The sequence below is a fragment of the Meleagris gallopavo genome, unplaced genomic scaffold, assembly GCF_905368555.1.
Source record: "Meleagris gallopavo unplaced genomic scaffold, MGAL_WU_HG_1.1 scaffold_8, whole genome shotgun sequence".
Classification (NCBI taxonomy): domain Eukaryota; kingdom Metazoa; phylum Chordata; class Aves; order Galliformes; family Phasianidae; genus Meleagris; species Meleagris gallopavo.
In genome coordinates this window covers 107172-128879 of record NW_028147022.1, presented here as the reverse complement: position 1 = coordinate 128879, position 21708 = coordinate 107172, and the positions used below count along the sequence as shown (strand labels likewise).

Genomic DNA, 21708 nt, shown 5'->3' with positions numbered 1-21708 from the left:
CCTTCTCCCTCCTCCCTCCCTTCTGCCTCCCTCCCTTCTCCCTCCTGTGCTCTCTCCCCCTCCCTTCTCCCTCCCCTCTCCCCCTCCTTCTCACCCTCTCCTCCTTCCATCTCCACCCTCCTCTCCTCCCCTCTCCCTGCCACCTCTCTCCCCCTCTCTCCTGTGCTCCCCCACCCTTTTCTCCCACCCACCCTTCTCCCTCCCTCCTTGCCCTCCCTCCTTCTCTCCCTCCCTTCCTCCCCTTCTCTCTCTCCTTCCCTCCCCTCCCTACCCTTCACTCCCGCCCCCTCTCCTTCCCCTTCTCCCTCCACATCTCCCCATCGCGTCGCTCACCATTGCCTCCTCTCCCTGTCCTCCCTTCGCTTTTCCTCGACCCCTCTCCATGCGCTCGGATCCCTCCGGCCCACCAACCCACCTCCGCCAGCCATTCATTCCCCTCTCATTAAGAGCCCTAATTAACGCCGCCCCCCTTCGCCCCCCCCCCGCAGGCGGCGGCGGAGGTCACCATGAGCACCCTGGAGCTGCTGCTGTTCCTGTGGCTCAGCGTGGGGTGCGTGGCCAGCAAACCCACGGAGAAGAAGGAGCGCGTGGACCGCGAGGCGCCGCTGGGCGACAGGGGTCAGGACGACGCGCGGAGCTTGGACTACGTCAACGACGCCTTCCTGGGGGCTGACGAGGCAGATGACGCTGGGGGGAGAGCAAGGAGAGGCTGGGGGTGAGGATGCGCTGGGGTTGGGGTCAGGGAGCTGGGAGTTGGGGTAACGATGCACTGGGGTTGGGGTCAGGATGCGCTGGGGTTGGGGTCAGGGAGCACGGAGTTGGGGTCAGGGAGCACGGAGTTGGGGTCAGGGTGCGCTGGGGTTGGGGTCAGGGTGCGCTGGGGTTGGGGTCAGGGTGCGCTGGGGTTGGGGTCAGGATGCGCTGGGGTTGGGGTCAGGGTGCGCTGGGGTTGGGGTCAGGGTGCGCTGGGGTTGGGGTCAGGGTGCGCTGGGGTTGGGGTCAGGGAGTGCTGGGGTTGGGGTCAGGATGCGCTGGGGTTGGGGTCAGGATGCGCTGGGGTTGGGGTCAGGATGCGCTGGGGTTGGGGTCAGGGAGCACGGAGTTGGGGTCAGGGAGCACGGAGTTGGGGTCAGGGTGCGCTGGGGTTGGGGTCAGGGAGTGCTGGGGTTGGGGTCAGGATGCGCTGGGGTTGGGGTCAGGGAGCGCTGGGGTTGGGGTCAGGGAGCGCTGGGGTTGGGGTCAGGGAGCGCTGGGGTTGGGGTCAGGGAGCGCTGGGGTTGGGGTCAGGGAGCGCTGGGGTTGGGGTCAGGGAGTGCTGGGGTTGGGGTCAGGATGCGCTGGGGTTGGGGTCAGGGAGCGCTGGGGTTGGGGTCAGGATGCGCTGGGATTGGGGTCAGGGAGCACGGAGTTGGGGTAACGATGCACTGGGGTTGGGGTCAGGGAGCGCTGGGGTTGGGGTCAGGGAGCGCTGGGGTTGGGGTCAGGGAGCACGGAGTTGGGGTCAGGGTGCGCTGGGGTTGGGGTCAGGGTGCGCTGGGGTTGGGGTCAGGGAGCGCTGGGGTTGGGGTCAGGATGCGCTGGGGTTGGGGTCAGGGAGCGCTGGGGTTGGGGTCAGGGAGCGCTGGGGTTGGGGTCAGGGAGCACGGAGTTGGGGTCAGGGAGCACGGAGTTGGGGTCAGGGTGCGCTGGGGTTGGGGTCAGGGTGCGCTGGGGTTGGGGTCAGGGAGTGCTGGGGTTGGGGTCAGGATGCGCTGGGGTTGGGGTCAGGATGCGCTGGGATTGGGGTCAGGGAGCACGGAGTTGGGGTAACGATGCACTGGGGTTGGGGTCAGGGAGTGCTGGGGTTGGGGTCAGGGAGCGCTGGGATTGGGGTCAGGGAGCGCTGGGATTGGGGTCAGGGAGCGCTGGGGTTGGGGTCAGGGAGCGCTGGAGTTGGGGTAACAATGCGCTGAGTTTGGGGTCAGGATGCGCTGGGATTGGGGTCAGGATGTGCTGGGGTTGGGGTCAGGGAGCACGGAGTTGGGGTAACGATGCACTGGGTTTGGGGTCAGGGAGCGCTGGGGTTGGGGTCAGGGAGCACTGGAGTTGGGGTAACGATGCACTGGGTTGGGGTCAGGGAGCGCTGGGGTTGGGGTCAGGGAGCACAAAGTTGGGGTCAGAGAGCACTGGGGTTGGGGTCAGGGAGCACAAAGTTGGGGTAACAATGCGCTGAGTTTGGGGTCAGGATGCGCTGGGATTGGGGTCAGGATGTGCTGGGGTTGGGGTCAGGGAGCACGGAGTTGGGATAACGATGCACTGGGTTTGGGGTCAGGGAGCGATGGGGTTGGGGTCAGGGAGCGCTGGGGTTGGGGGTCAGGGAGCGCTGGGGTTGGGGGTTGGGGGTCAGGGAGCGCTGGGGTTGGGGGTCAGGGAGCGCTGGGGTTGGGGGTTGGGGGTCAGGGAGCGCTGGGGTTGGGGTCAGGGAGCACAAAGTTGGGGTCAGGATGTGCTGGGATTGGGGTCAGGATGTGCTGGGATTGGGGTCAGGATGTGCTGGGGTTGGGGTCAGGGAGCACAGAGTTGTGGTAACGATGCACTGGGGTTGGGGTCAGGGAGCGCTGGGATTGGGGTCAGGGAGCGCTGAGGTTGGGGTCAGGGAGCGCTGGGGTTGGGGTCAGGGAGCGCTGGGATTGGGGTCAGGGAGCGCTGAGGTTGGGGTCAGGGAGCACTGGGTTGGGGTCAGGGAGCGCTGGGATTGGGGTCAGGATGCGCTGGGATTGGGGTCAGGGAGTGCTGGGCTTGGGGTCAGGGAGCACGGAGTTGGGGTCACAATGCGCTGAGTTTGGGGTCAGGATGCGCTGGGCTTGGGGTCAGGGAGCACTGAGTTGGGGTAACAATGCACTGGGATTGGGGTCAGGATGCGCTGGGATTGGGGTCAGGGAGCGCTGGGATTGGGGTCAGGGAGCGCTGGGATTGGGGTCAGGATGCGCTGGGATTGGGGTCAGGGAGCGCTGGGATTGGGGTCAGGATGCGCTGGGATTGGGGTCAGGATGCGCTGGGATTGGGGTCAGGATGCGCTGGGATTGGGGTCAGGGAGCGCTGGGATTGGGGTCAGGATGCGCTGGGATTGGGGTCAGGATGCACTGGGATTGGGGTCAGGATGCGCTGGGATTGGGGTCAGGGACCCCTCCTCGGCCACGTGAAGAGTCCGGAATTGGGGGAAACGGCAGGAGGATGTGGGGCGGTGTGGTGGTGTGGGGAGGTTGGATGTGGGGAGGGGGGGGAAGGGGTGGTGGGTGGTCCCAGGGGATTTCTTGGCCCCGATGCTTCCGTGATCCCATTTAGGGACGTGGTTTGGTGGGTGCTGCTGGTGGTGGGTGGTCTTGGTGGTCCCAGAGGGATTTCGGACCCTCATGATTCCATGGCCCTATTGAGGGTGTTGGTCAGTGGCCGTTGTGGGGCGGATGGTCTTGGTGGTCCCAGAGGGATTTCCTGACCCTGAAGGTTCCCCGATCCCATTTAGGGACGGGGTTCGGTGGGTGATGCTGGTCATGCGTGGATTTGGTGATCCTAGAGGGATTTCCCCACCCCGATGCTTCCGTGATCCCTTTTAGGAACGCGGTTTGATGGGCGACGTTGGCGGTGGATGGATTTGGGGGTCCGCGTGGGATTTCTTGATCCCGATGATTCCGTGACCCTATTTAGGGATGTGCTTAACAGCCATGGTGGTGGACTTGATGATCCTAAAGGACTTTCCCGACGCTCACGATTCCCTGAACCTATTTAGGGTGGTGGTCAGCGGCCGTGGCGGGGGACGGGTGGATTTGGTGGTCCTGCCCTCGTGACTCCATGATGGTATTTAGGGGCAGGGTTTGGTGGGTCACAGCTGGTGAGTTGGGTGGTCCCAGAGGGATTCTGGACCTTAATGACACCACGATCCTATTGAGGGACGCCGTTTGTTGGCCGCGGATTTGCTGACCCTATGGGGCGTTTCTGTCCTCTAACGACTCCGGGATCCCATTTAGGGACGGGTTGGGCGGTGGTGAGTTGGTTGTGGGACTTTGGTGATCTTGGAGGACGCTCCCAACCCTAATTATTCCCCGAGCCTATTTAAGAGCCCGTGGACCCGGTGATGATTTTTGGATTCGCTGATCCTAGAGGAAGTTCTGACCCTAATGATCCCGTGATCCTATTTAGGGACGTGGTTGTGGCGGGTGGGGATGGGCGGAGTTGGTGTTGTAGAGATCTCCTTCCCGACCCTAACGGGTCCACGATCCCATTTCGGGGCGCGGTTTGGTGGGTGACGCTGGTGGGTGGATTTGGCGATCCCAGAGGGATTTCCTGACCCCAATGATTCCATGACCCTACAGAGGGACGCGGTTTGGTGGGTGACGGCGGTGATGCTTTGATTTGCTGCTCCTGAAGGCGTTTTCCAACCCTCCCGATTCCACGATCCCATTTAGGATCAGGGTTCGGTGGGTGACGTTGGAGATGGGTTGATGGGGGGACTTGGTGATCCTAAAGATCTTCCCCAACGCTCTCGGCTCCGTGATCCTATTTAGGGATGGGGTTAGTAGACATGGCGATGATTTTTGGATTTGGTGATCCTATAGGTCGTTTCCAACCCTAAAGATTCCGCGATCCTATTGAGGGACGCGGTTGGTGGCCATGGTGGGGATGGGTGGTCCTGGTGGTCCCAGAGGGGTTTCCTGACCCTAACGATCCCATGATCCCATTTAGGGTCACAGTCTGTGGCCATGGTGGGGATGGGTGGTCCTAGTGGTCCCAGAGGGATTTCCTGACCCTAACGATCCCGTGATCCCATTTAGGGTCACAGTTTGTGGCCATGGTGGGGATGGGTGGTCCTGGTGGTCCCAAAGGGATTTCCTGACCCTAATGACCCCGTGATCCCATTTGGGGTCACAGTTTGTGGCCATGGTGGGGATGGGTGGTCCTGGTGATCCCAGAGGGGTTTCCTGACCCTAACGATCCCATGATCCCTTTTAGGGTCACAGTCTGTGGCCATGGTGGGGATGGGTGGTCCTAGTGGTCCCAGAGGGATTTCCTGACCCTAACGACCCCGTGATCCTATTTAGGGTCACAGTTTGTGGCTATGGTGGGGATGGGTGGTCCTGGTGGTCCTGGAGGTCTTTCCTGACCCTAACGATCCCATGATCCCTTTTAGGGTCACAGTCTGTGGCCATGGTGGGGATGGGTGGTCCTGGTGGTCCCAGAGGGGTTTCCTGACCCTAACGATCCCATGATCCCATTTAGGGTCGCAGTTTGGTGTCCATGGTGGGGATGCGTGGATTTGATGGTCCTAAAGGGATTTCCTGACCCTAATGACCCCGTGATCCCATTTAGGGTCACAGTTTGTGGCCATGGTGGGGATGGGTGGTCCTGGTGGTCCTGGAGGTCTTTCCTGACCCTAACGATCCCATGATCCCTTTTAGGGTCACAGTCTGTGGCCATGGTGGGGATGGGTGGTCCTAGTGGTCCCAGAGGGATTTCCTGACCCTAACGACCCCGTGATCCTATTTAGGGTCACAGTTTGTGGCTATGGTGGGGATGGGTGGTCCTGGTGGTCCTGGAGGTCTTTCCTGACCCTAATGACCCCGTGATCCCATTTGGGGTCACAGTTTGTGGCCATGGTGGGGATGGGTGGTCCTGGTGGTCCTGGAGGTCTTTCCTGACCCTAACGATCCCATGATCCCTTTTAGGGTCACAGTCTGTGGCCATGGTGGGGATGGGTGGTCCTGGAGGTCCCAAAGGGATTTCCTGACCCTAATGACCCCGTGATCCCATTTGGGGTCACAATTTGGTGGCCATGGTGGGGATGGGTGGTCCTGGTGGTCCCAGAGGGATTTCCTGACCCTAACGACCCCGTGATCCTATTTAGGGTCACAGTTTGTGGCTATGGTGGGGATGGGTGGTCCTGGTGGTCCCAAAGGGATTTCCTGACCCTAATGACCCCGTGATCCCATTTAGGGTCACAATTTGTGGCCATGGTGGGGATGGGTGGTCCTGGTGGTCCCAAAGGGATTTCCTGACCCTAATGACCCCGTGATCCTATTTAGGGTCACAGTTTGTGGCTATGGTGGGGATGGGTGGTCCTGGTGGTCCCAAAGGGATTTCCTGACCCTAATGACCCCGTGATCCCATTTGGGGTCACAATTTGTGGCCATGGTGGGGATGGGTGGTCCTGGTGGTCCTGGAGGTCTTTCCTGACCCTAACGATCCCATGATCCCTTTTAGGGTCACAGTCTGTGGCCATGGTGGGGATGGGTGGTCCTAGTGGTCCCAGAGGGATTTCCTGACCCTAACGACCCCGTGATCCTATTTAGGGTCACAGTTTGTGGCTATGGTGGGGATGGGTGGTCCTGGTGGTCCCAAAGGGATTTCCTGACCCTAATGACCCCGTGATCCCATTTGGGGTCACAATTTGTGGCCATGGTGGGGATGGGTGGACTTGGGGTCCTGGAGGTCTTTCCTGACCCTAATGACCCCGTGATCCCATTTAGGGTCTCAGTTTGGTGTCCATGGTGGGGATGGGTGGTCCTGGAGGTCTTTCCTGACCCTAATGATCCCATGATCACTTTTAGGGTCACAGTTTGTGGCCATGGTGGGGATGGGTGGTCCTGGTGGTCCTGGAGGTCTTTCCTGACCCTAATGACCCCGTGATCCCATTTAGGGTCTCCGTTTGTGGCCATGGTGGGGATGGGTGGACTTGGGGTCCTGGAGGTCTTTCCTGACCCTAATGACCCCGTGATCCCATTTAGGGTCACAATTTGTGGCCATGGTGGGGATGGGTGGTCCTAGTGGTCCCAGAGGGATTTCCTGACCCTAACGACCCCGTGATTCTATTTAGGGTCACAGTTTGTGGCTATGGTGGGGATGGGTGGTCCTGGTGGTCCTGGAGGTCTTTCCTGACCCTAACGATCCCATGATCCCTTTTAGGGTCACAGTCTGTGGCCATGGTGGGGATGGGTGGTCCTGGTGGTCCCAGAGGGGTTTCCTGACCCTAACGATCCCATGATCCCATTTAGGGTCGCAGTTTGTGGCCATGGTGGTGACGGGTGGTCCTGGAGGTCTTTCCTGACCCTAATGACCCCGTGATCCCATTTAGGGTCGCAGTTTGGTGTCCATGGTGGGGATGCGTGGATTTGATGGTCCTAAAGGGATTTCCTGACCCTAACAACCCCTCAATCCCATTTGGGTTGGCAGTTTGGTGTCTTTGGTGTCCATGGTGGGGATGGATGCTCTTGGTGATCCTAAAGGTCGATTCCGACCCTAACGACCCCGTGATCCCATTTGGGGTCACAGTTTGGTGTCCATGGTGGGGATGGGTGGATTTGATGGTCCTAAAGGGATTTCCTGACCCTAACGACCCCGTGATCCCATTTGGGGTGGCAGTTTGGTGTCCATGGTGGGGATGGGTGCTCTTGGTGATCCTAAAGGTCGATTCTGACCCTAACGACCCCATGGTGCCCGCAACACCGCCACGTTCCCCTGTCGCCACCAATTAGCCCCAATTAGCGCCAACGAAGCGCTGCCCTGTAATTAGCTCCAATATGGACCTCGTGGTTGGTGAAAATGAAGCGCTTCCTCTTAATTAACAACCAAAATGAACCTCCTGGTTAATGAGAACAAACCTCTTCCTCCTAATTAACACCAAAACGAACCTCCTGGTTAATGAGAACAAACCTCTTCCTCCTAATTAACACCAAAACGAACCTCCTGGTTAATGAGAACAAACCTCTTCCTCCTAATTAACACCAAAACGAACCTCCTGGTTAATGAGAACAAACCTCTTCCTCCTAATTAACACCAAAACGAACCTCCTGGTTAATGAGAACAAACCTCTTCCTCCTAATTAACACCAAAACGAACCTCCTGGTTAATGAGAACAAACCTCTTCCTCCTAATTAACACCAAAACGAACCTCCTGGTTAATGAGAAGAAACCTCTTTCTCCTAATTAACACCAAAGCAAAGCTCCTGGTTAATGAGAACAAAGCATTACCCCTAATTAACTCCCAAACAAACCCTCTAATTAGTGAGAACGCAGTTTTCGCGTCTCCCATCCTGGGAATCTGACAAGAGGGTTTTCTTGGTGAAAAGTGTCGGAATTTTGGTGAAAAAGTCAGAATTTGGTGAGAAATGTTGGAATTTTGGGGTTGTGCGCCCCGGAAGCTCTTTTTGGGTGAAAATACTGGAATTTTCATGGAAATGGTTGCAATTTTCATAGCTTGACTGCATGATTCTGCCTGGGAGCTGTGATAGGTTGGGGGAAAACGGAATTTTGGGGGAAAACGTTGGAATTTTGGGGGAAAATGACAAATTTGGTGGTGAGCACTGAGGAATCCACTGCAGAGGTTCTTTTTGGCCGAAAATATCGGGATTTTCATAAAGAGTGTTGGAATTTTCATAGCTTACAGTGCTGGGATCCACCTGGGAGCTGCGGTGGCTTTTAAAAGAAGTCAGAATTCTGGTGAAAAACAGTGGAATTTTGGTCAAAAATGTCTGAATTTTGGCGCTGAGCGCTCAGTAATCCGTGGGGGGAAATTCTTTTTTGGGGAAAATATTTGACATTTCTTGAAAAGCGTTGAAATTTTCATAGTTTATCTTCCACGAATCAACCTGGGAGCTGTGGGTTTTTTGTGGGAAATGTTGGAATTTGGGTAAAAAAACGTGGGAATTTTCATGAAAAAGGAGAATTTTGGTGGTGAGCACTGAGGAATCCACTGAGAAGTTCTTTTTGGGTGAAATTATCCGAATTTTCCTGAGCGGCGTTGCAATTTTCATAGCTTACACTGCTGGGATCCGCCCGCGAGCTGTATTTTTTTTTTTTTAATGTGAGAATTTTGGTGAAAAACGTGCGAATTTTGGGGGGAAATGTCGGAATTTTGGCGCAAAGTGTGGGAATGGTGGTGGTTTGCCCTTAGGAATTGGCCCAGGAGGGGCTTTTTGTGAGCAGAATGTCGGGATTTTGGTTGCAATTTTCTTTGCTCGCGCTGCAGGGATCCGCCCAGAAAGTGCTTTTTTTTTATATATATATTATTTTTTGGTGCAAAATGTGGGGATTTTGGTGAATGAGCCCAGATTTTGGTGACAGCCGTCGGTGTCACGGGGCGCAGCTGGGGGCTGCGTTTGGGGGAAAAGTGGTGGGAATTTCTTGGGAAATGTCCCAGTTTTGGTGCTGTCGGGACCTGAGGGTGCGCACGGCTTTGGGGTCTGGGGCCACTCATTGTTTTAGGGTCGCTCACAGCTTTGGGGTCTGGGGTTGGTCACAGCTTTGGGGTTTAGGGTCGCTCACATCTTTGGGGTCAGGGACCACTTGTGGTTTTAGGATCACTCACAGCTTTGGGGTCTGGGGTTGGTCACAGCTTTGGGGTTTAGGGTCGCTCACAGCTTTGGGGTCAGGGACCACTCATTGTTTTAGGGTCGCTCACAGCTTTGGGGTCTGGGGTTGGTCACAGCTTTGGGGTTTAGGGTCGCTCACAGCTTTGGGGTCAGGGACCACTTGTGGTTTTAGGGTCGCTCACAGCTTTGGGGTCTGGGGTTGGTCACAGCTTTGGTATCAGGGACTACTCGTGGTTTTGGGGTCGCTCACAGCTTTGGTATCAGGGACTACTCGTGGTTTTGGGGTCGCTCACAGCTTTGGGATCTGGGTGTACTCATGGGTTTGGGGTCGCTCACAGCTTTGGGATCTGGGTGTACTCATGGGTTTGGGGTCGCTTACAGCTTTGGGGTCTGGGGTTGCTCACAGCTTTGGGGTCAGTCGCGATGTTGGGGTCCAGTCCTGGCCCCCCAGCATTCATGGCTGGGGCTGCCGCCATCCGTGCGCTGTGGGGCCACCGCCATCCGTGCGCTATGGGGCCGCCGCCATCCGTGCGCTATGGGGCCGCCGCCACCCGTGCGCTATGGGGCCGCCGCCACCCGTGCGCTATGGGGCCGCCGCCACCCGTGCGCTATGGGCCGCCGCCACCCGTGCGCTATGGGACCGCCGCCACCCCTCGCTATGGGGCCGCCGCCACCCGTGCGCTATGGGGCCGCCGCCACCCCGCGCTATGGGGCCGCCGCCACCCCGCGCTATGGGCCGCCGCCCCACCCGCGCTATGGGGCCGCTGCCACCCCGCGCTATGGGGCCGCTGCCACCCCGCGCTATGGGGCCGCTGCCACCCCGCGCTATGGGGCCGCTGCCACCCCGCGCTATGGGGCCGCTGCCACCCCGCGCTATGGGGCCGCCGCCACCCGTGCGCTATGGGGCCGCCCCACAGCTGCTGCTGGGCGCTGCCGTCCCGCAGCGCGGCTCAGCGCGGCGTTCCTGGCGCGGCTCCTTAAGGGCGGCCCCGGCCCCGCGGGGCTCCTGGTGGCGTCGGGGGGATCCCAGCGGCGAACCCCCGGCCCCCGATCCCAACGCACCCCACGGCCGTCCCCAAATCCCCCCCGAGCCCCGGCCGGGGGGTCGGGAACGCCGTGCGGCCTCCGGGGCAGCGGGGCGCAACTCTGCGCCTCCACCTTAATGCCGAGCCGCGTCCCGCATTCCTGCCGCGGCTTCTCCTGGGCAGCTGCTGCTAAAAATACGGCGCAGTGGGGGGCTAAAAATACGGCCGGGTGGGGGGTGGGGGGAGGGGAGGAGGAGGGCGGGGAGGGGGGGGATGAGAGCAAAGTGCGGGGTGGGGTTGGGGGGGTAGAGCCGTAAGTCTGCGATGGGAGCGGGGTGCGGGGAGAGCCAGGAAAAAGGCGAAGCTGAGTAGGGCTGGGAGGGGAGCCAGGAGGAAAGAGAGGGGATGGAGGGGAGCCGCGAGGGGAGGAAGAGCGGGGGTGGGAGGAGGGGCAGCAGGGGGGGAAGAGAAGAGAAGAGAAGAGAAGGGCAGAGCCGGGGGTAGAGCCAAGAAGGAGGGAAGGAAAAGCCAGGAGCGGAGCCGAGAGCGGAGCCCAGAGCAAAGCCAAGAGTAGAGCTAAGAGTAGAGCCAGGAGTAAACCTAAGAGTAGAGCCAGGAGTAGAACTAAGAGTAGAGGCAGGAGTAAACCTAAGAGTAAAGCCAGGAGTAGAACTAAGAGTAGAGCCAGGAGTAAACCTAAGAGTAGAGCCAAGAGTAGAACTAAGAGTGGAGCCAGGAGTAAACCTAAGAGTAGAGGCAGGAGTAGAACTAAGAGGAGAGCCAGGAGTAGAACTAAGAGGAGAGCCAGGAGTAAACCTAAGAGTGGAGCCAGGAGTAGAACTAAGAGTGGAGCCAGGAGTAAACCTAAGAGTAGAGCCAGGAATAGAACTAAGAGGAGAGCCAGGAGTAAACCTAAGAGGAGAGCCAGGAATAGAACTAAGAGTAGAGCCAGGAGTAAACCTAAGAGTGGAGCCAGGAGTAGAACTAAGAGTAGAGCCAGGAGTAAACCTAAGAGTAGAGCCAAGAGTAGAACTAAGAGTGGAGCCAGGAGTAAACCTAAGAGTGGAGCCAAGAGTAGAACTAAGAGTGGAGCCAGGAGTAAACCTAAGAGTGGAGCCAGGAGTAGAACTAAGAGGAGAGCCAGGAGTAAACCTAAGAGTAGAGCCAAGAGTAGAACTAAGAGTGGAGCCAAGAGTAGAACTAAGAGTAGAGCCAGGAGTAAGCCTAAGAGTGGAACCAAGAGTGTGTACAGCAGAGAGCAGAATGAGGAGCAGAGCCAGAAATTGAGCTAAGAGTAGGGCTAAGAGTAGGGCTAAGAGTGGAGCCGGGAGTGGGACCAAGAGAGGACCGAGAACCAGGAGTAGAGCGAGGAGCAGAGCTGAGAGTAGAACTAAGAGCGGAGCCAAGAGCAGAACTTAAAGTAGAGCCAGGAGTAGAACTAAGAGTGGAGCCAGGAATGGGGCCAGGACTAGAATCAAGAGTGGAGTCAAGAGCTGAGACGAAAGTAGGGCCAGGAGTAGATCTGCGAGTAGAATCGAGAGTAGAACTATGAGTGTAGGAGAGTAGAGCTAAGAGTAGGGCCAGAAGAGCCAGGAGTACAGCCAGGAGTAGAGCCAAGAGTAGGGTCAAGAGTAGAGCTAAGAGTAGGGCCAGGAGTAGGGGCAGGAGTAGAGCTATGAGTAGGAGCTAGAATAGAACTAAGAGGAGAGCCAAGAGTAGAGCTCAGAAGCCAAAAGTAGAACTGAGTAGAACGAAGAGTAGGGCCAGGAGTAGAACGAAGAGTAGGGCCAGGAGAAGAACGAAGAGTAGGGCCAGGAGTAGAACGAAGAGTAGGGCCAGGAGTAGAACGAAGAGTAGGGCCAGGAGTAGAACGAAGAGTAGGGCCAGGAGTAGAACAAAGAGTAGGGCCAAGGGCTGAGCCAGAGGTAGGGCCAGGTGTGGAACTACGAGCAGAGCCAGGAGTAGAACCAGGTGTAGAGCCAGGAGCAGAGCTAAGAGTAGAGCTGAAAATAGAGCTGAGGGCAGGAATAAGGGCAGAGCTGAGGGCAGGAATAAGGGCAGAGCTGGGGGTAGGAATAAGGGCAGGAATAAGGGCAGGAATAAGGGCAGAGCTGAGGGTAGGAATAAGGGCAGGAATAAAGGCAGGAATAAGGGCAGGAATAAGGGCAGGAATAAGGGCAGGAATAAAGGCAGGAATAAGGGCAGGAATAAGGGCAGGAATAAGGGCAGGAATAAGGGCAGAGCTGAGGGCAGGAATAAGGGCAGGAATAAGGGCAGGAATAAGGGCAGGAATAAGGGCAGAGCTGAGGGCAGGAATAAGGGCAGGAATAAGGGCAGGAATAAGGGCAGAGCTGAGGGCAGGAATAAGGGCAGAGCTGGGGGTAGGAATAAGGGCAGAGCTGAGGGTAGGAATAAGGGCAGGAATAAGGGCAGAGCTGGGGGTAGGAATAAGGGCAGGAATAAGGGCAGGAATAAGGGCAGGAATAAGGGTAGGAATAAGGGCAGAGCTGGGGTAGGAATAAGGGCAGGAATAAGGGCAGAGCTGAGGGCAGGAATAAGGGCAGAGCTGAGGGCAGGAATAAGGGCAGGAATAAGGGCAGGAATAAGGGCAGAGCTGGGGGTAGGAATAAGAGTAGAGCTGAGGGTAGGAATAAGGGCAGAGCTGGGGGTAGGAATAAGGGCAGAGCTGGGGGTAGGAATAAGGGCAGGAATAAGGGCAGAGCTGAGGGCAGGAATAAGGGCAGAGCTGAGGGCAGGAATAAGGGCAGGAATAAGGGCAGGAATAAGGGCAGAGCTGGGGGTAGGAATAAGAGTAGAGCTGAGGGTAGGAATAAGGGCAGAGCTGGGGTAGGAATAAGGGCAGAGCTGGGGGTAGGAATAAGGCAGGAATAAGGGCAGAGCTGAGGGTAGGAATAAGGGCAGGAATAAGGGCAGGAATAAGGGCAGAGCTGAGGGCAGGAATAAGGGCAGAGCTGAGGGTAGGAATAAGGGCAGGAATAAGGGCAGGAATAAGGGCGGGAATAAGGGCAGAGCTGGGGGTAGGAATAAGGGCAGGAATAAGGGCAGGAATAAGGGCAGAGCTGAGGGCAGGAATAAGGGCAGAGCTGAGGCAGGAATAAGGGCAGGAATAAGGGCAGAGCTGAGGGTAGGAATAAGGGCAGAGCTGAGGGCAGGAATAAGGGCAGAGCTGAGGGCAGGAATAAGGGCAGGAATAAGGGCAGAGCTGGGGGTAGGAATAAGGGTAGGAATAAGGGCAGGAATAAGGGCAGAGCTGAGGGCAGGAATAAGGGCAGAGCTGGGGGTAGGAATAAGGGCAGAGCTGAGGGTAGGAATAAGGGCAGGAATAAGGGCAGAGCTGAGGGTAGGAATAAGGGCAGGAATAAGGGCAGGAATAAGGGCAGGAATAAGGGCAGAGCTGGGGTAGGAATAAGGGCAGGAATAAGGGCAGAGCTGAGGGTAGGAATAAGGGCAGGAATAAGGGCAGAGCTGGGGGTAGGAATAAGGGCAGGAATAAGGGCAGGAATAAGGGTAGGAATAAGGGCAGAGCTGGGGGTAGGAATAAGGGCAGGAATAAGGGCAGAGCTGAGGGCAGGAATAAGGGCAGAGCTGAGGGCAGGAATAAGGGCAGGAATAAGGGCAGGAATAAGGGCAGAGCTGGGGGTAGGAATAAGAGTAGAGCTGAGGGTAGGAATAAGGGCAGAGCTGGGGGTAGGAATAAGGGCAGAGCTGGGGTAGGAATAAGGGCAGGAATAAGGCAGAGCTGAGGGCAGGAATAAGGGCAGAGCTGAGGGCAGGAATAAGGGCAGGAATAAGGGCAGGAATAAGGGCAGAGCTGGGGGTAGGAATAAGAGTAGAGCTGAGGGTAGGAATAAGGGCAGAGCTGGGGGTAGGAATAAGGGCAGAGCTGGGGGTAGGAATAAGGGCAGGAATAAGGGCAGAGCTGAGGGTAGGAATAAGGGCAGGAATAAGGGCAGGAATAAGGGCAGAGCTGAGGGCAGGAATAAGGGCAGAGCTGAGGGTAGGAATAAGGGCAGGAATAAGGGCAGGAATAAGGGCGGGAATAAGGGCAGAGCTGGGGTAGGAATAAGGGCAGGAATAAGGGCAGGAATAAGGGCAGAGCTGAGGGTAGGAATAAGGGCAGGAATAAAGGCAGGAATAAGGGCAGGAATAAGGGCAGGAATAAGGGCAGGAATAAAGGCAGGAATAAGGGCAGGAATAAGGGCAGGAATAAGGGCAGGAATAAGGGCAGAGCTGAGGGCAGGAATAAGGGCAGAGCTGAGGGTAGGAATAAGGGCAGGAATAAGGGCAGGAATAAGGGCGGGAATAAGGGCAGAGCTGGGGGTAGGAATAAGGGCAGGAATAAGGGCAGGAATAAGGGCAGAGCTGAGGGCAGGAATAAAGGGCAGAGCTGAGGGCAGGAATAAGGGCAGAGCTGAGGGCAGGAATAAGGGCAGGAATAAGGGCAGAGCTGGGGGTAGGAATAAGGGCAGGAATAAGGGCAGGAATAAGGGCAGAGCTGAGGGCAGGAATAAGGGCAGAGCTGGGGGTAGGAATAAGGGCAGAGCTGAGGGCAGGAATAAGGGCAGAGCTGAGGGCAGGAATAAGGGCAGGAATAAGGGCAGGAATAAGGGCAGAGCTGGGGGTAGGAATAAGGGCAGGAATAAGGGCAGAGCTGGGGGTAGGAATAAGGGCAGGAATAAGGGCAGAGCTGAGGGTAGGAATAAGGGCAGGAATAAGGGCAGGAATAAGGGCAGAGCTGAGGGCAGGAATAAGGGCAGAGCTGAGGGCAGGAATAAGGGCAGAGCTGGGGGTAGGAATAAGGGTAGGAATAAGGGCAGAGCTGAGGGTAGGAATAAGGGCAGGAATAAGGGCAGGAATAAGGGCAGAGCTGAGGGTAGGAATAAGGGCAGGAATAAGGGCAGGAATAAGGGCAGAGCTGAGGGTAGGAATAAGGGCAGGAATAAGGGCAGGAATAAGGGCAGAGCTGGGGGTAGGAATAAGGGCAGGAATAAGGGCAGAGCTGGGGGCAGGAATAAGGGCAGGAATAAGGGCAGAGCTGGGGTAGGAATAAGGGCAGGAATAAGGGCAGGAATAAGGGCAGAGCTGAGGGCAGGAATAAGGGCAGAGCTGAGGGCAGGAATAAGGGCAGAGCTGAGGGCAGGAATAAGGGCAGAGCTGGGGGTAGGAATAAGGGCAGGAATAAGGGCAGAGCTGGGGGTAGGAATAAGGGCAGGAATAAGGGCAGAGCTGGGGGTAGGAATAAGGGCAGGAATAAGGGCAGAGCTGAGGGTAGGAATAAGGGCAGGAATAAGGGCAGGAATAAGGGCAGAGCTGGGGGTAGGAATAAGGGCAGGAATAAGGGCAGAGCTGGGGGTAGGAATAAGGGCAGGAATAAGGGCAGAGCTGAGGGTAGGAATAAGGGCAGGAATAAGGGCAGAGCTGGGGGTAGGAATAAGGGCAGGAATAAGGGCAGGAATAAGGGCAGAGCTGAGGGTCCCGACCCAGCATCCCGCAGCTCGGCGGTGCCGTGGCCGCGCGCCGCTCGCCGTTGTAAAGCCGGTGCCGCTGTGCTCCGCGTTCGCTCGCAGCAAAATCGTCGTCAAGATCGACGGCGACAAGGACGGCTTCGTGACGGTGGAGGAGCTGAAGGAGTGGATCAAGTTCGCTCAGAAGCGCTGGATTTACGAGGACGTGGAGCGGCAGTGGAAGGGCCACGACCTCAATGGGGACGGCGCCGTGTCGTGGGACGAGTACCGCAACGCCACCTACGGCTCCGTCCTGGGTGCGTGACCTCGCGACCCTGTGACCTCGCGACCCTGTGACCTCGTGACCCTGTGACCTCGTGGCCCCATGGCCCCACAACCCCGTGACCCCACAACTGCACAACCCCGTGACCCCACAACTGCACAACCCTGTGACCCCACAACTGCACAACCCTGTGACCCCATGGCCTCACAACCCTGTGACCCTGTGACCCCACAACCCTGTGACCCCGTGACCCCACAACCCTGTGACCCCACAACTGCACAACCCTGTGACCCCACAACTGCACAACCCTGTGACCCCATGACCCCACAATCCCGTGACCCCATGACCCTGTGACCCCATGGCCCCACAACCCTGTGACCCCATGGCCCCACAACCCTGTGGCCCCACAACTGCACAACCCTGTGACCCCATGGTCTCACAACCCTGTGACCCCATGACCATGCAACCCTATGGCCCCCAGACCCCACAACCCTGTGACCCCATGACCCCACAACCCTGTGACCCCATGGCCTCATGGCCCTGCAACCCTGTGACCCCATGGCCCCACAACCCTGCGACCCCATGACCCTGTGACCCTGTGACCCCACAACCCTGTGACCCCACAGCTGCACAATCCTGTGACCCCACAACTGCACAACCCTGTGACCCTGTGACCCCACAACCCTGTGGCCCCACAACCCCACAACCCTGTGACCCCACAACTGCACAACCCTGTGACCCCATGGTCTCACAACCCTGTGACTCCACAACTTCACAACCCTGTGACCCCATGGCCTCATGGCCCCGCAACCCTGTGACCCCATGACCCTGCGACCCTATGGCCCCCAGACCCCACAACCCTATGACCCTGTGACCCTGTGACCCCACAACTGCACAATCCTGTGACCCCATGGCCTCACAACCCTGTGACCCCATGACCCTGCGACCCTATGGCCCCCTGACCCCACAACCCCGTGACCCCACAACCCCGTGACCCCACAACCCCGTGACCTCACAACCCTGTGACCTCACAACCCTATGACCCCATGACCCCACTACCTGTGACCCCATGGCCCCAGAACCCTGTGAGCCCACAATCCCAGAACCCTGTGACTCCATGACCCCATGGCCCCATGACTATGTGACCCCACTACCCTGTGACCCCACGACCCCCAACCCTATGACCCTCTGACCCCACGACCCCACTACCCTGTGACCCCATGGCCCCCTGACCCCACAATCCCAAAGGAGAACTGGGGTTGAGGTTATGGTTAGGGGTCAGGATTTGGGGTTGGGGTTAGGGGTTGGTTTTTGGTTAGGGGTCAGGATTTGGGGTTGGGGTTAGGAGTTGTGTTTTGGTTAAGGGTCAGGATTTGGGGTTGGGGTTAGGAGTTGTGTTTTGGTTAGGGGCGAGGATTTGGGGTTGGGTTTTGGGGTTGGGGTTTTGGTTAGGGGTTGGGGTCAGAGTCAGGGGTTGGGGTTAGGGGTTAGGGTTTGGGATCACGGTTAGGGATCAGGGTATTCAGGTTTGGGTTAGGGATTAGGGTTAGGGGTTGGAGTTAGGGTATAGGATTAGGATATGGGGTTTTGGTTAGGATTAGGGTTTGAATGTGGGGTTAGGGTTATGGTCCGGGGTTATATTTAGGGGTTGGGGTCAGAGTCGGGGTTGGGGTTAGGGTTAGGGTTTGGGGTTGGGGTCGGGGTCAGGGTATTCACGTTTGGGTTAGGGATCAGGGTTAGGGTCAGGGGTTGGGGGTCAGGGTATTCAGCTTTGGGTTAGGGATTAGGGTTAGGGGTTGGAGTTAGGGTATTGGGATATGGATATGTTAGGATTTGGATATGGGATTTTGGTTAGGATTAGGGTTTAGATGTGGGGTTAGGGCTATAGTCCGGGATTAGGGTTAGGGGTTAGGATTAGGAGTCAGAGTATTAGGATTAGGATTAGGGTTAGGGGTTGGGGTTAGGGTTTGGATGTGGGGTTAGGGATTGGGGTTGGGGTTGGGGTTAGGTGAAGTCCCCTGCATCCCCTCTGCTTCCCAGCTGAGCCTCCAGGTGCTAACGAGCGTGCCGTTCGTTAGTAGAGGACCCCCAGGCTTCTGGCGTGAGGGGGACAGGAGGGATGGAGGGGAAAACCCCCGCGCCATTAATTAGTGCCCTCATTAGCACCAGGAGGCCTTGATGACATCCCAGGGTCACCTTTGCACGCCTCATCCCTTCCCCCCGCCCCCAGGGGCCTTGGGCTGCCCCATTTGGGGGGAGGAAAGGTGAATTAAAAGGGAAAAGGAGTTTGGGGCCGATGGCGCTTTTTTATTAATTAGCACCCGGAACCTTAATTAGCCTTGATGACCTCCCAGAGCCCCTTCACGTAGCACCTCAGCCTCCTCCTGCCCCATCAGCGCCCTTAGGTTGTGCCCTCTGGGGGAAGAAATGGTGCATTAGGTAAAAGGGAGCTCCTTCCTATTAATTAGCTCCCAAAGCCCTAATTAACACCAGGCCGGTGCTAATCGATGGCTCCCCACGCCCCCCCCAAGCACCCCCCACAGCTGCTCTGCTGGACCCCTCCCCTCGTCCCGGCGGTGTGTGGAAGCAACGGAGCGCTCGGTGAGGAATTAATTGCTGTTAATTGGTGCCACCCCACAGACGACCCCGATCCCGACGACGGCTTCAACTACAAGCAGATGATGGTGCGCGACGAGCGGCGCTTCAAGATGGCGGACCGCGACGGCGACATGGCGGCCACCAAGGAGGAGTTCACCGCCTTCCTGCACCCTGAGGAGTACGACTACATGAAGGACATCGTGGTGCAGGTGGGCCCCGGCCCCACGGCTCCCCACTTCCCAGTGGGTCCCAGTTCCCACTGGGGCCCCATCCCCAGTTCCCAGTGGATCCCAGTTCCCCAGTGGATCCCAGTTCCCCAGTGGGTCCCCGTTCCCAGTGGATCCCCGTTCCCAGTGGGTCCCCATCCCCAGTTCCCAGTGGATCCCAGTTCCCCAGTGGATCCCAGTTCCCAGTGGGTCCCAGTTCCCCAGTGGGTCCCCATCCCCAATTCCCCAGTGGGTCTCAGTTCCCATGGGGTCCCAGTTCCCAGTGGGTCCCCATCCCCAGTTCCCCATTGGGTCCCAGTTCCCCATTGGGTCCCAGTTCCCATTGGGTCGCCATCCCCAGTTCCCCAGTGGGTCCCCATTCCCAGTGGGTCCCCGTTCCCATGGGTCCCCATCCTCAGTTCCCCAGTGGGTCCCAGTTCCCCAGTGGGTCCCAGTTCCCAGTGGGTTCCCAGTTCCCATTGGGTCCCAGTTCCCAGTGGATCCCAGTTCCCAGTGGGTCCCCATCTCCAGTTCCCATTGGGTCCCCACTTCCCAGTGGATCCCAGTTCCCAGTGGGTCCCCATCCCCAGTTCCCATTGGGTCCCCATTCCCATTGGATCCCTATCTCCAGTTCCCATTGGGTCCCAGTTTCCACTGGGGCCCGATCCCCAGTTTCCAGTGGATCCCATTTCTCAGTGCATCCCCATCTCCAGTTCCCCATTGAGTCCCAGTTCCCAGCTGGTCCCAGTTCCCAGCTGATCCTCACCCCCAGTTCCCCTTTGGCTCTCAATTCCCAGTGGGTCCCCTTTCCCAGTTCTCATTGGGTCCCAGTTCCCAGTGGGTCACAACCCCAGTTCCCCATTGAGTCCCAGTTCCCAGTGGATTTCCAACCCCAGTTCCCCAGTGGGTCCCAATTCCCAGTAGGTCCCAGTTCCCATTGGGTCCAAATCCCAGTGGATCCCCACCCCCAGTTCATTGTGTCTCCTGGTTTCCAGGGGGTCCCCAATTCCCTGTGGGTCCCCTGTGGACCCTGTGGGTTCTTGATGGGTCTCAATTCCCAGTTCCCCATTGGGTCCCAACACCCCATAGGTCCTCAGCCTCAATTCCCCATTGGGCCCAAATCCCAGTTGATCCCCATCCCCAGTTTCCCATTGAGTCCCAATTCCCAGTGGGTCCCCATCCCCAGTTCCATGTTGGGTCCCAATTCCCAGTTCCACACTGGATCCCAGTTCCCTGCTGGGTCCCAATTCCCAGTTCCCCATCTGGTCCCGGTTCCCAGTTGATCCTCACCCCCAGTTCCCCTTTGGGTCCCAGTTCCCAGTGGGTCCCAATTTCCAGTTCCCCATTGGCTCCCAGTTTCCACTGGGTGTCCATCCCCAGTTCCCCACTGGATCCCAATTCCCAGTCAGTCCCCATCCTTAGTTCCCCATTGGGACTCAATTCCCAGTGGGTCCCAGTTCCCATTGGGTCCCGTTCCCAATATCCCTACAGACCCCCACCCCAATTCCCAGTGTGTCCCAGTTCCCACTGGGTCCCGTTCCCAATATCCCTACAGACCCCCACCCCAATTCCCAGTGTGTCCCGGTTCCCACTGGGTCCCGTTCCCAATATCCCTACAGACCCCCACCCCAATTCCCAGTGTGTCCCAGTTCCCATTGGGTCCCGTTCCCAATATCCCTACAGACCCCCATCCCAATTCCCAGTGTGTCCCAGTTCCCACTGGGTCCCGTTCCCAATATCCCTACAGACCCCCACCCCAATTCCCAGTGTGTCCCAGTTCCCACTGGGTCCCGTTCCCAATATCCCTACAGACCCCCACCCCAATTCCCAGTGTGTCCCAGTTCCCACTGGGTCCCGTTCCCAATATCCCTACAGACCCCCACCCCAATTCCCAGTGTGTCCCAGTTCCCACTGGTCCCGTTCCCAATATCCCTACAGACCCCCACCCCAATTCCCAGTGTGTCCCAGTTCCCACTGGGTCCCGTTCCCAATATCCCTACAGACCCCCACCCCAATTCCCAGTGTGTCCCGGTTCCCACTGGGTCCCGTTCCCAATATCCCTACAGACCCCCACCCCAATTCCCAGTGTGTCCCGGTTCCCACTGGTCCCGTTCCCAATATCCCTACAGACCCCCACCCCAATTCCCAGTGTGTCCCGGTTCCCACTGGGTCCCGTTCCCAATATCCCTACAGACCCCCACCCCAATTCCCAGTGTGTCCCGGTTCCCACTGGGTCCCGTTCCCAATATCCCTACAGACCCCCACCCCAATTCCCAGTGTGTCCCAGTTCCCACTGGGTCCCGTTCCCAATATCCCTACAGACCCCCACCCCAATTCCCAGTGTGTCCCGGTTCCCACTGGTCCCGTTCCCAATATCCCTACAAACCCCCACCCCAATTCCCAGTGTGTCCCGGTTCCCACTGGGTCCCGTTCCCAATATCCCTACAGACCCCCACCCCAATTCCCAGTGTGTCCCAGTTCCCACTGGGTCCCGTTCCCAATATCCCTACAGACCCCCACCCCAATTCCCAATGTGTCCCGGTTCCCGTTGGGTCCCATTCCCAAAGTGCCCGTAGACCCGCACCCCAATTCCCAGTGTGTCCCCCCTCCCTGGTCGCGCCGTGTCCCCCAGCCCCCCACGTCCCACTCCCCGCTCCCGGTCCCGCACCACGTCGGCCCCGCTGTGTTCCCGCAGGAGACGATGGAGGACATCGATAAGAACGGCGACGGCTTCATCGACCTGGAGGAGTACATCGGTGAGCCCAGCCCAGATCCCAGCGTCCCAAACCA

At 57.9% G+C, this 21708-nt stretch overlaps 3 protein-coding genes across 3 annotated transcripts; all 3 read left to right on the top strand.

Annotated features, from left to right (window-relative positions):
• Positions 1 to 488: 488 nt before the first annotated feature.
• On the top strand, positions 489 to 21703 carry LOC146541968 (calumenin-like; the record flags this gene model as incomplete). The annotated part of the gene is given in 5 exon segments (XM_085215184.1): positions 489 to 678; positions 681 to 714; positions 15955 to 16148; positions 18755 to 18921; positions 21614 to 21703. Coding segments are annotated over 5 exon segments (657 nt in total), but the record flags the coding sequence as incomplete, so codon positions are not given.
• On the top strand, positions 9877 to 12212 carry LOC146541970 (uncharacterized). The gene is made up of 2 exons (XM_085215182.1): positions 9877 to 10650; positions 10753 to 12212. Exons 1-2 carry the CDS (start codon positions 9877 to 9879, stop codon positions 11656 to 11658), a joined length of 1680 nt encoding a protein of 559 aa, XP_085071308.1. The 3' UTR covers positions 11659 to 12212.
• On the top strand, positions 12042 to 14101 carry LOC146541969 (uncharacterized). The gene is made up of 3 exons (XM_085215181.1): positions 12042 to 12045; positions 12286 to 13213; positions 13894 to 14101. The coding sequence occupies exons 1-3, from the start codon at positions 12042 to 12044 to the stop codon at positions 14099 to 14101; spliced, it is 1140 nt and encodes a 379-aa protein (XP_085071307.1).
• Positions 21704 to 21708: the final 5 nt, after the last annotated feature.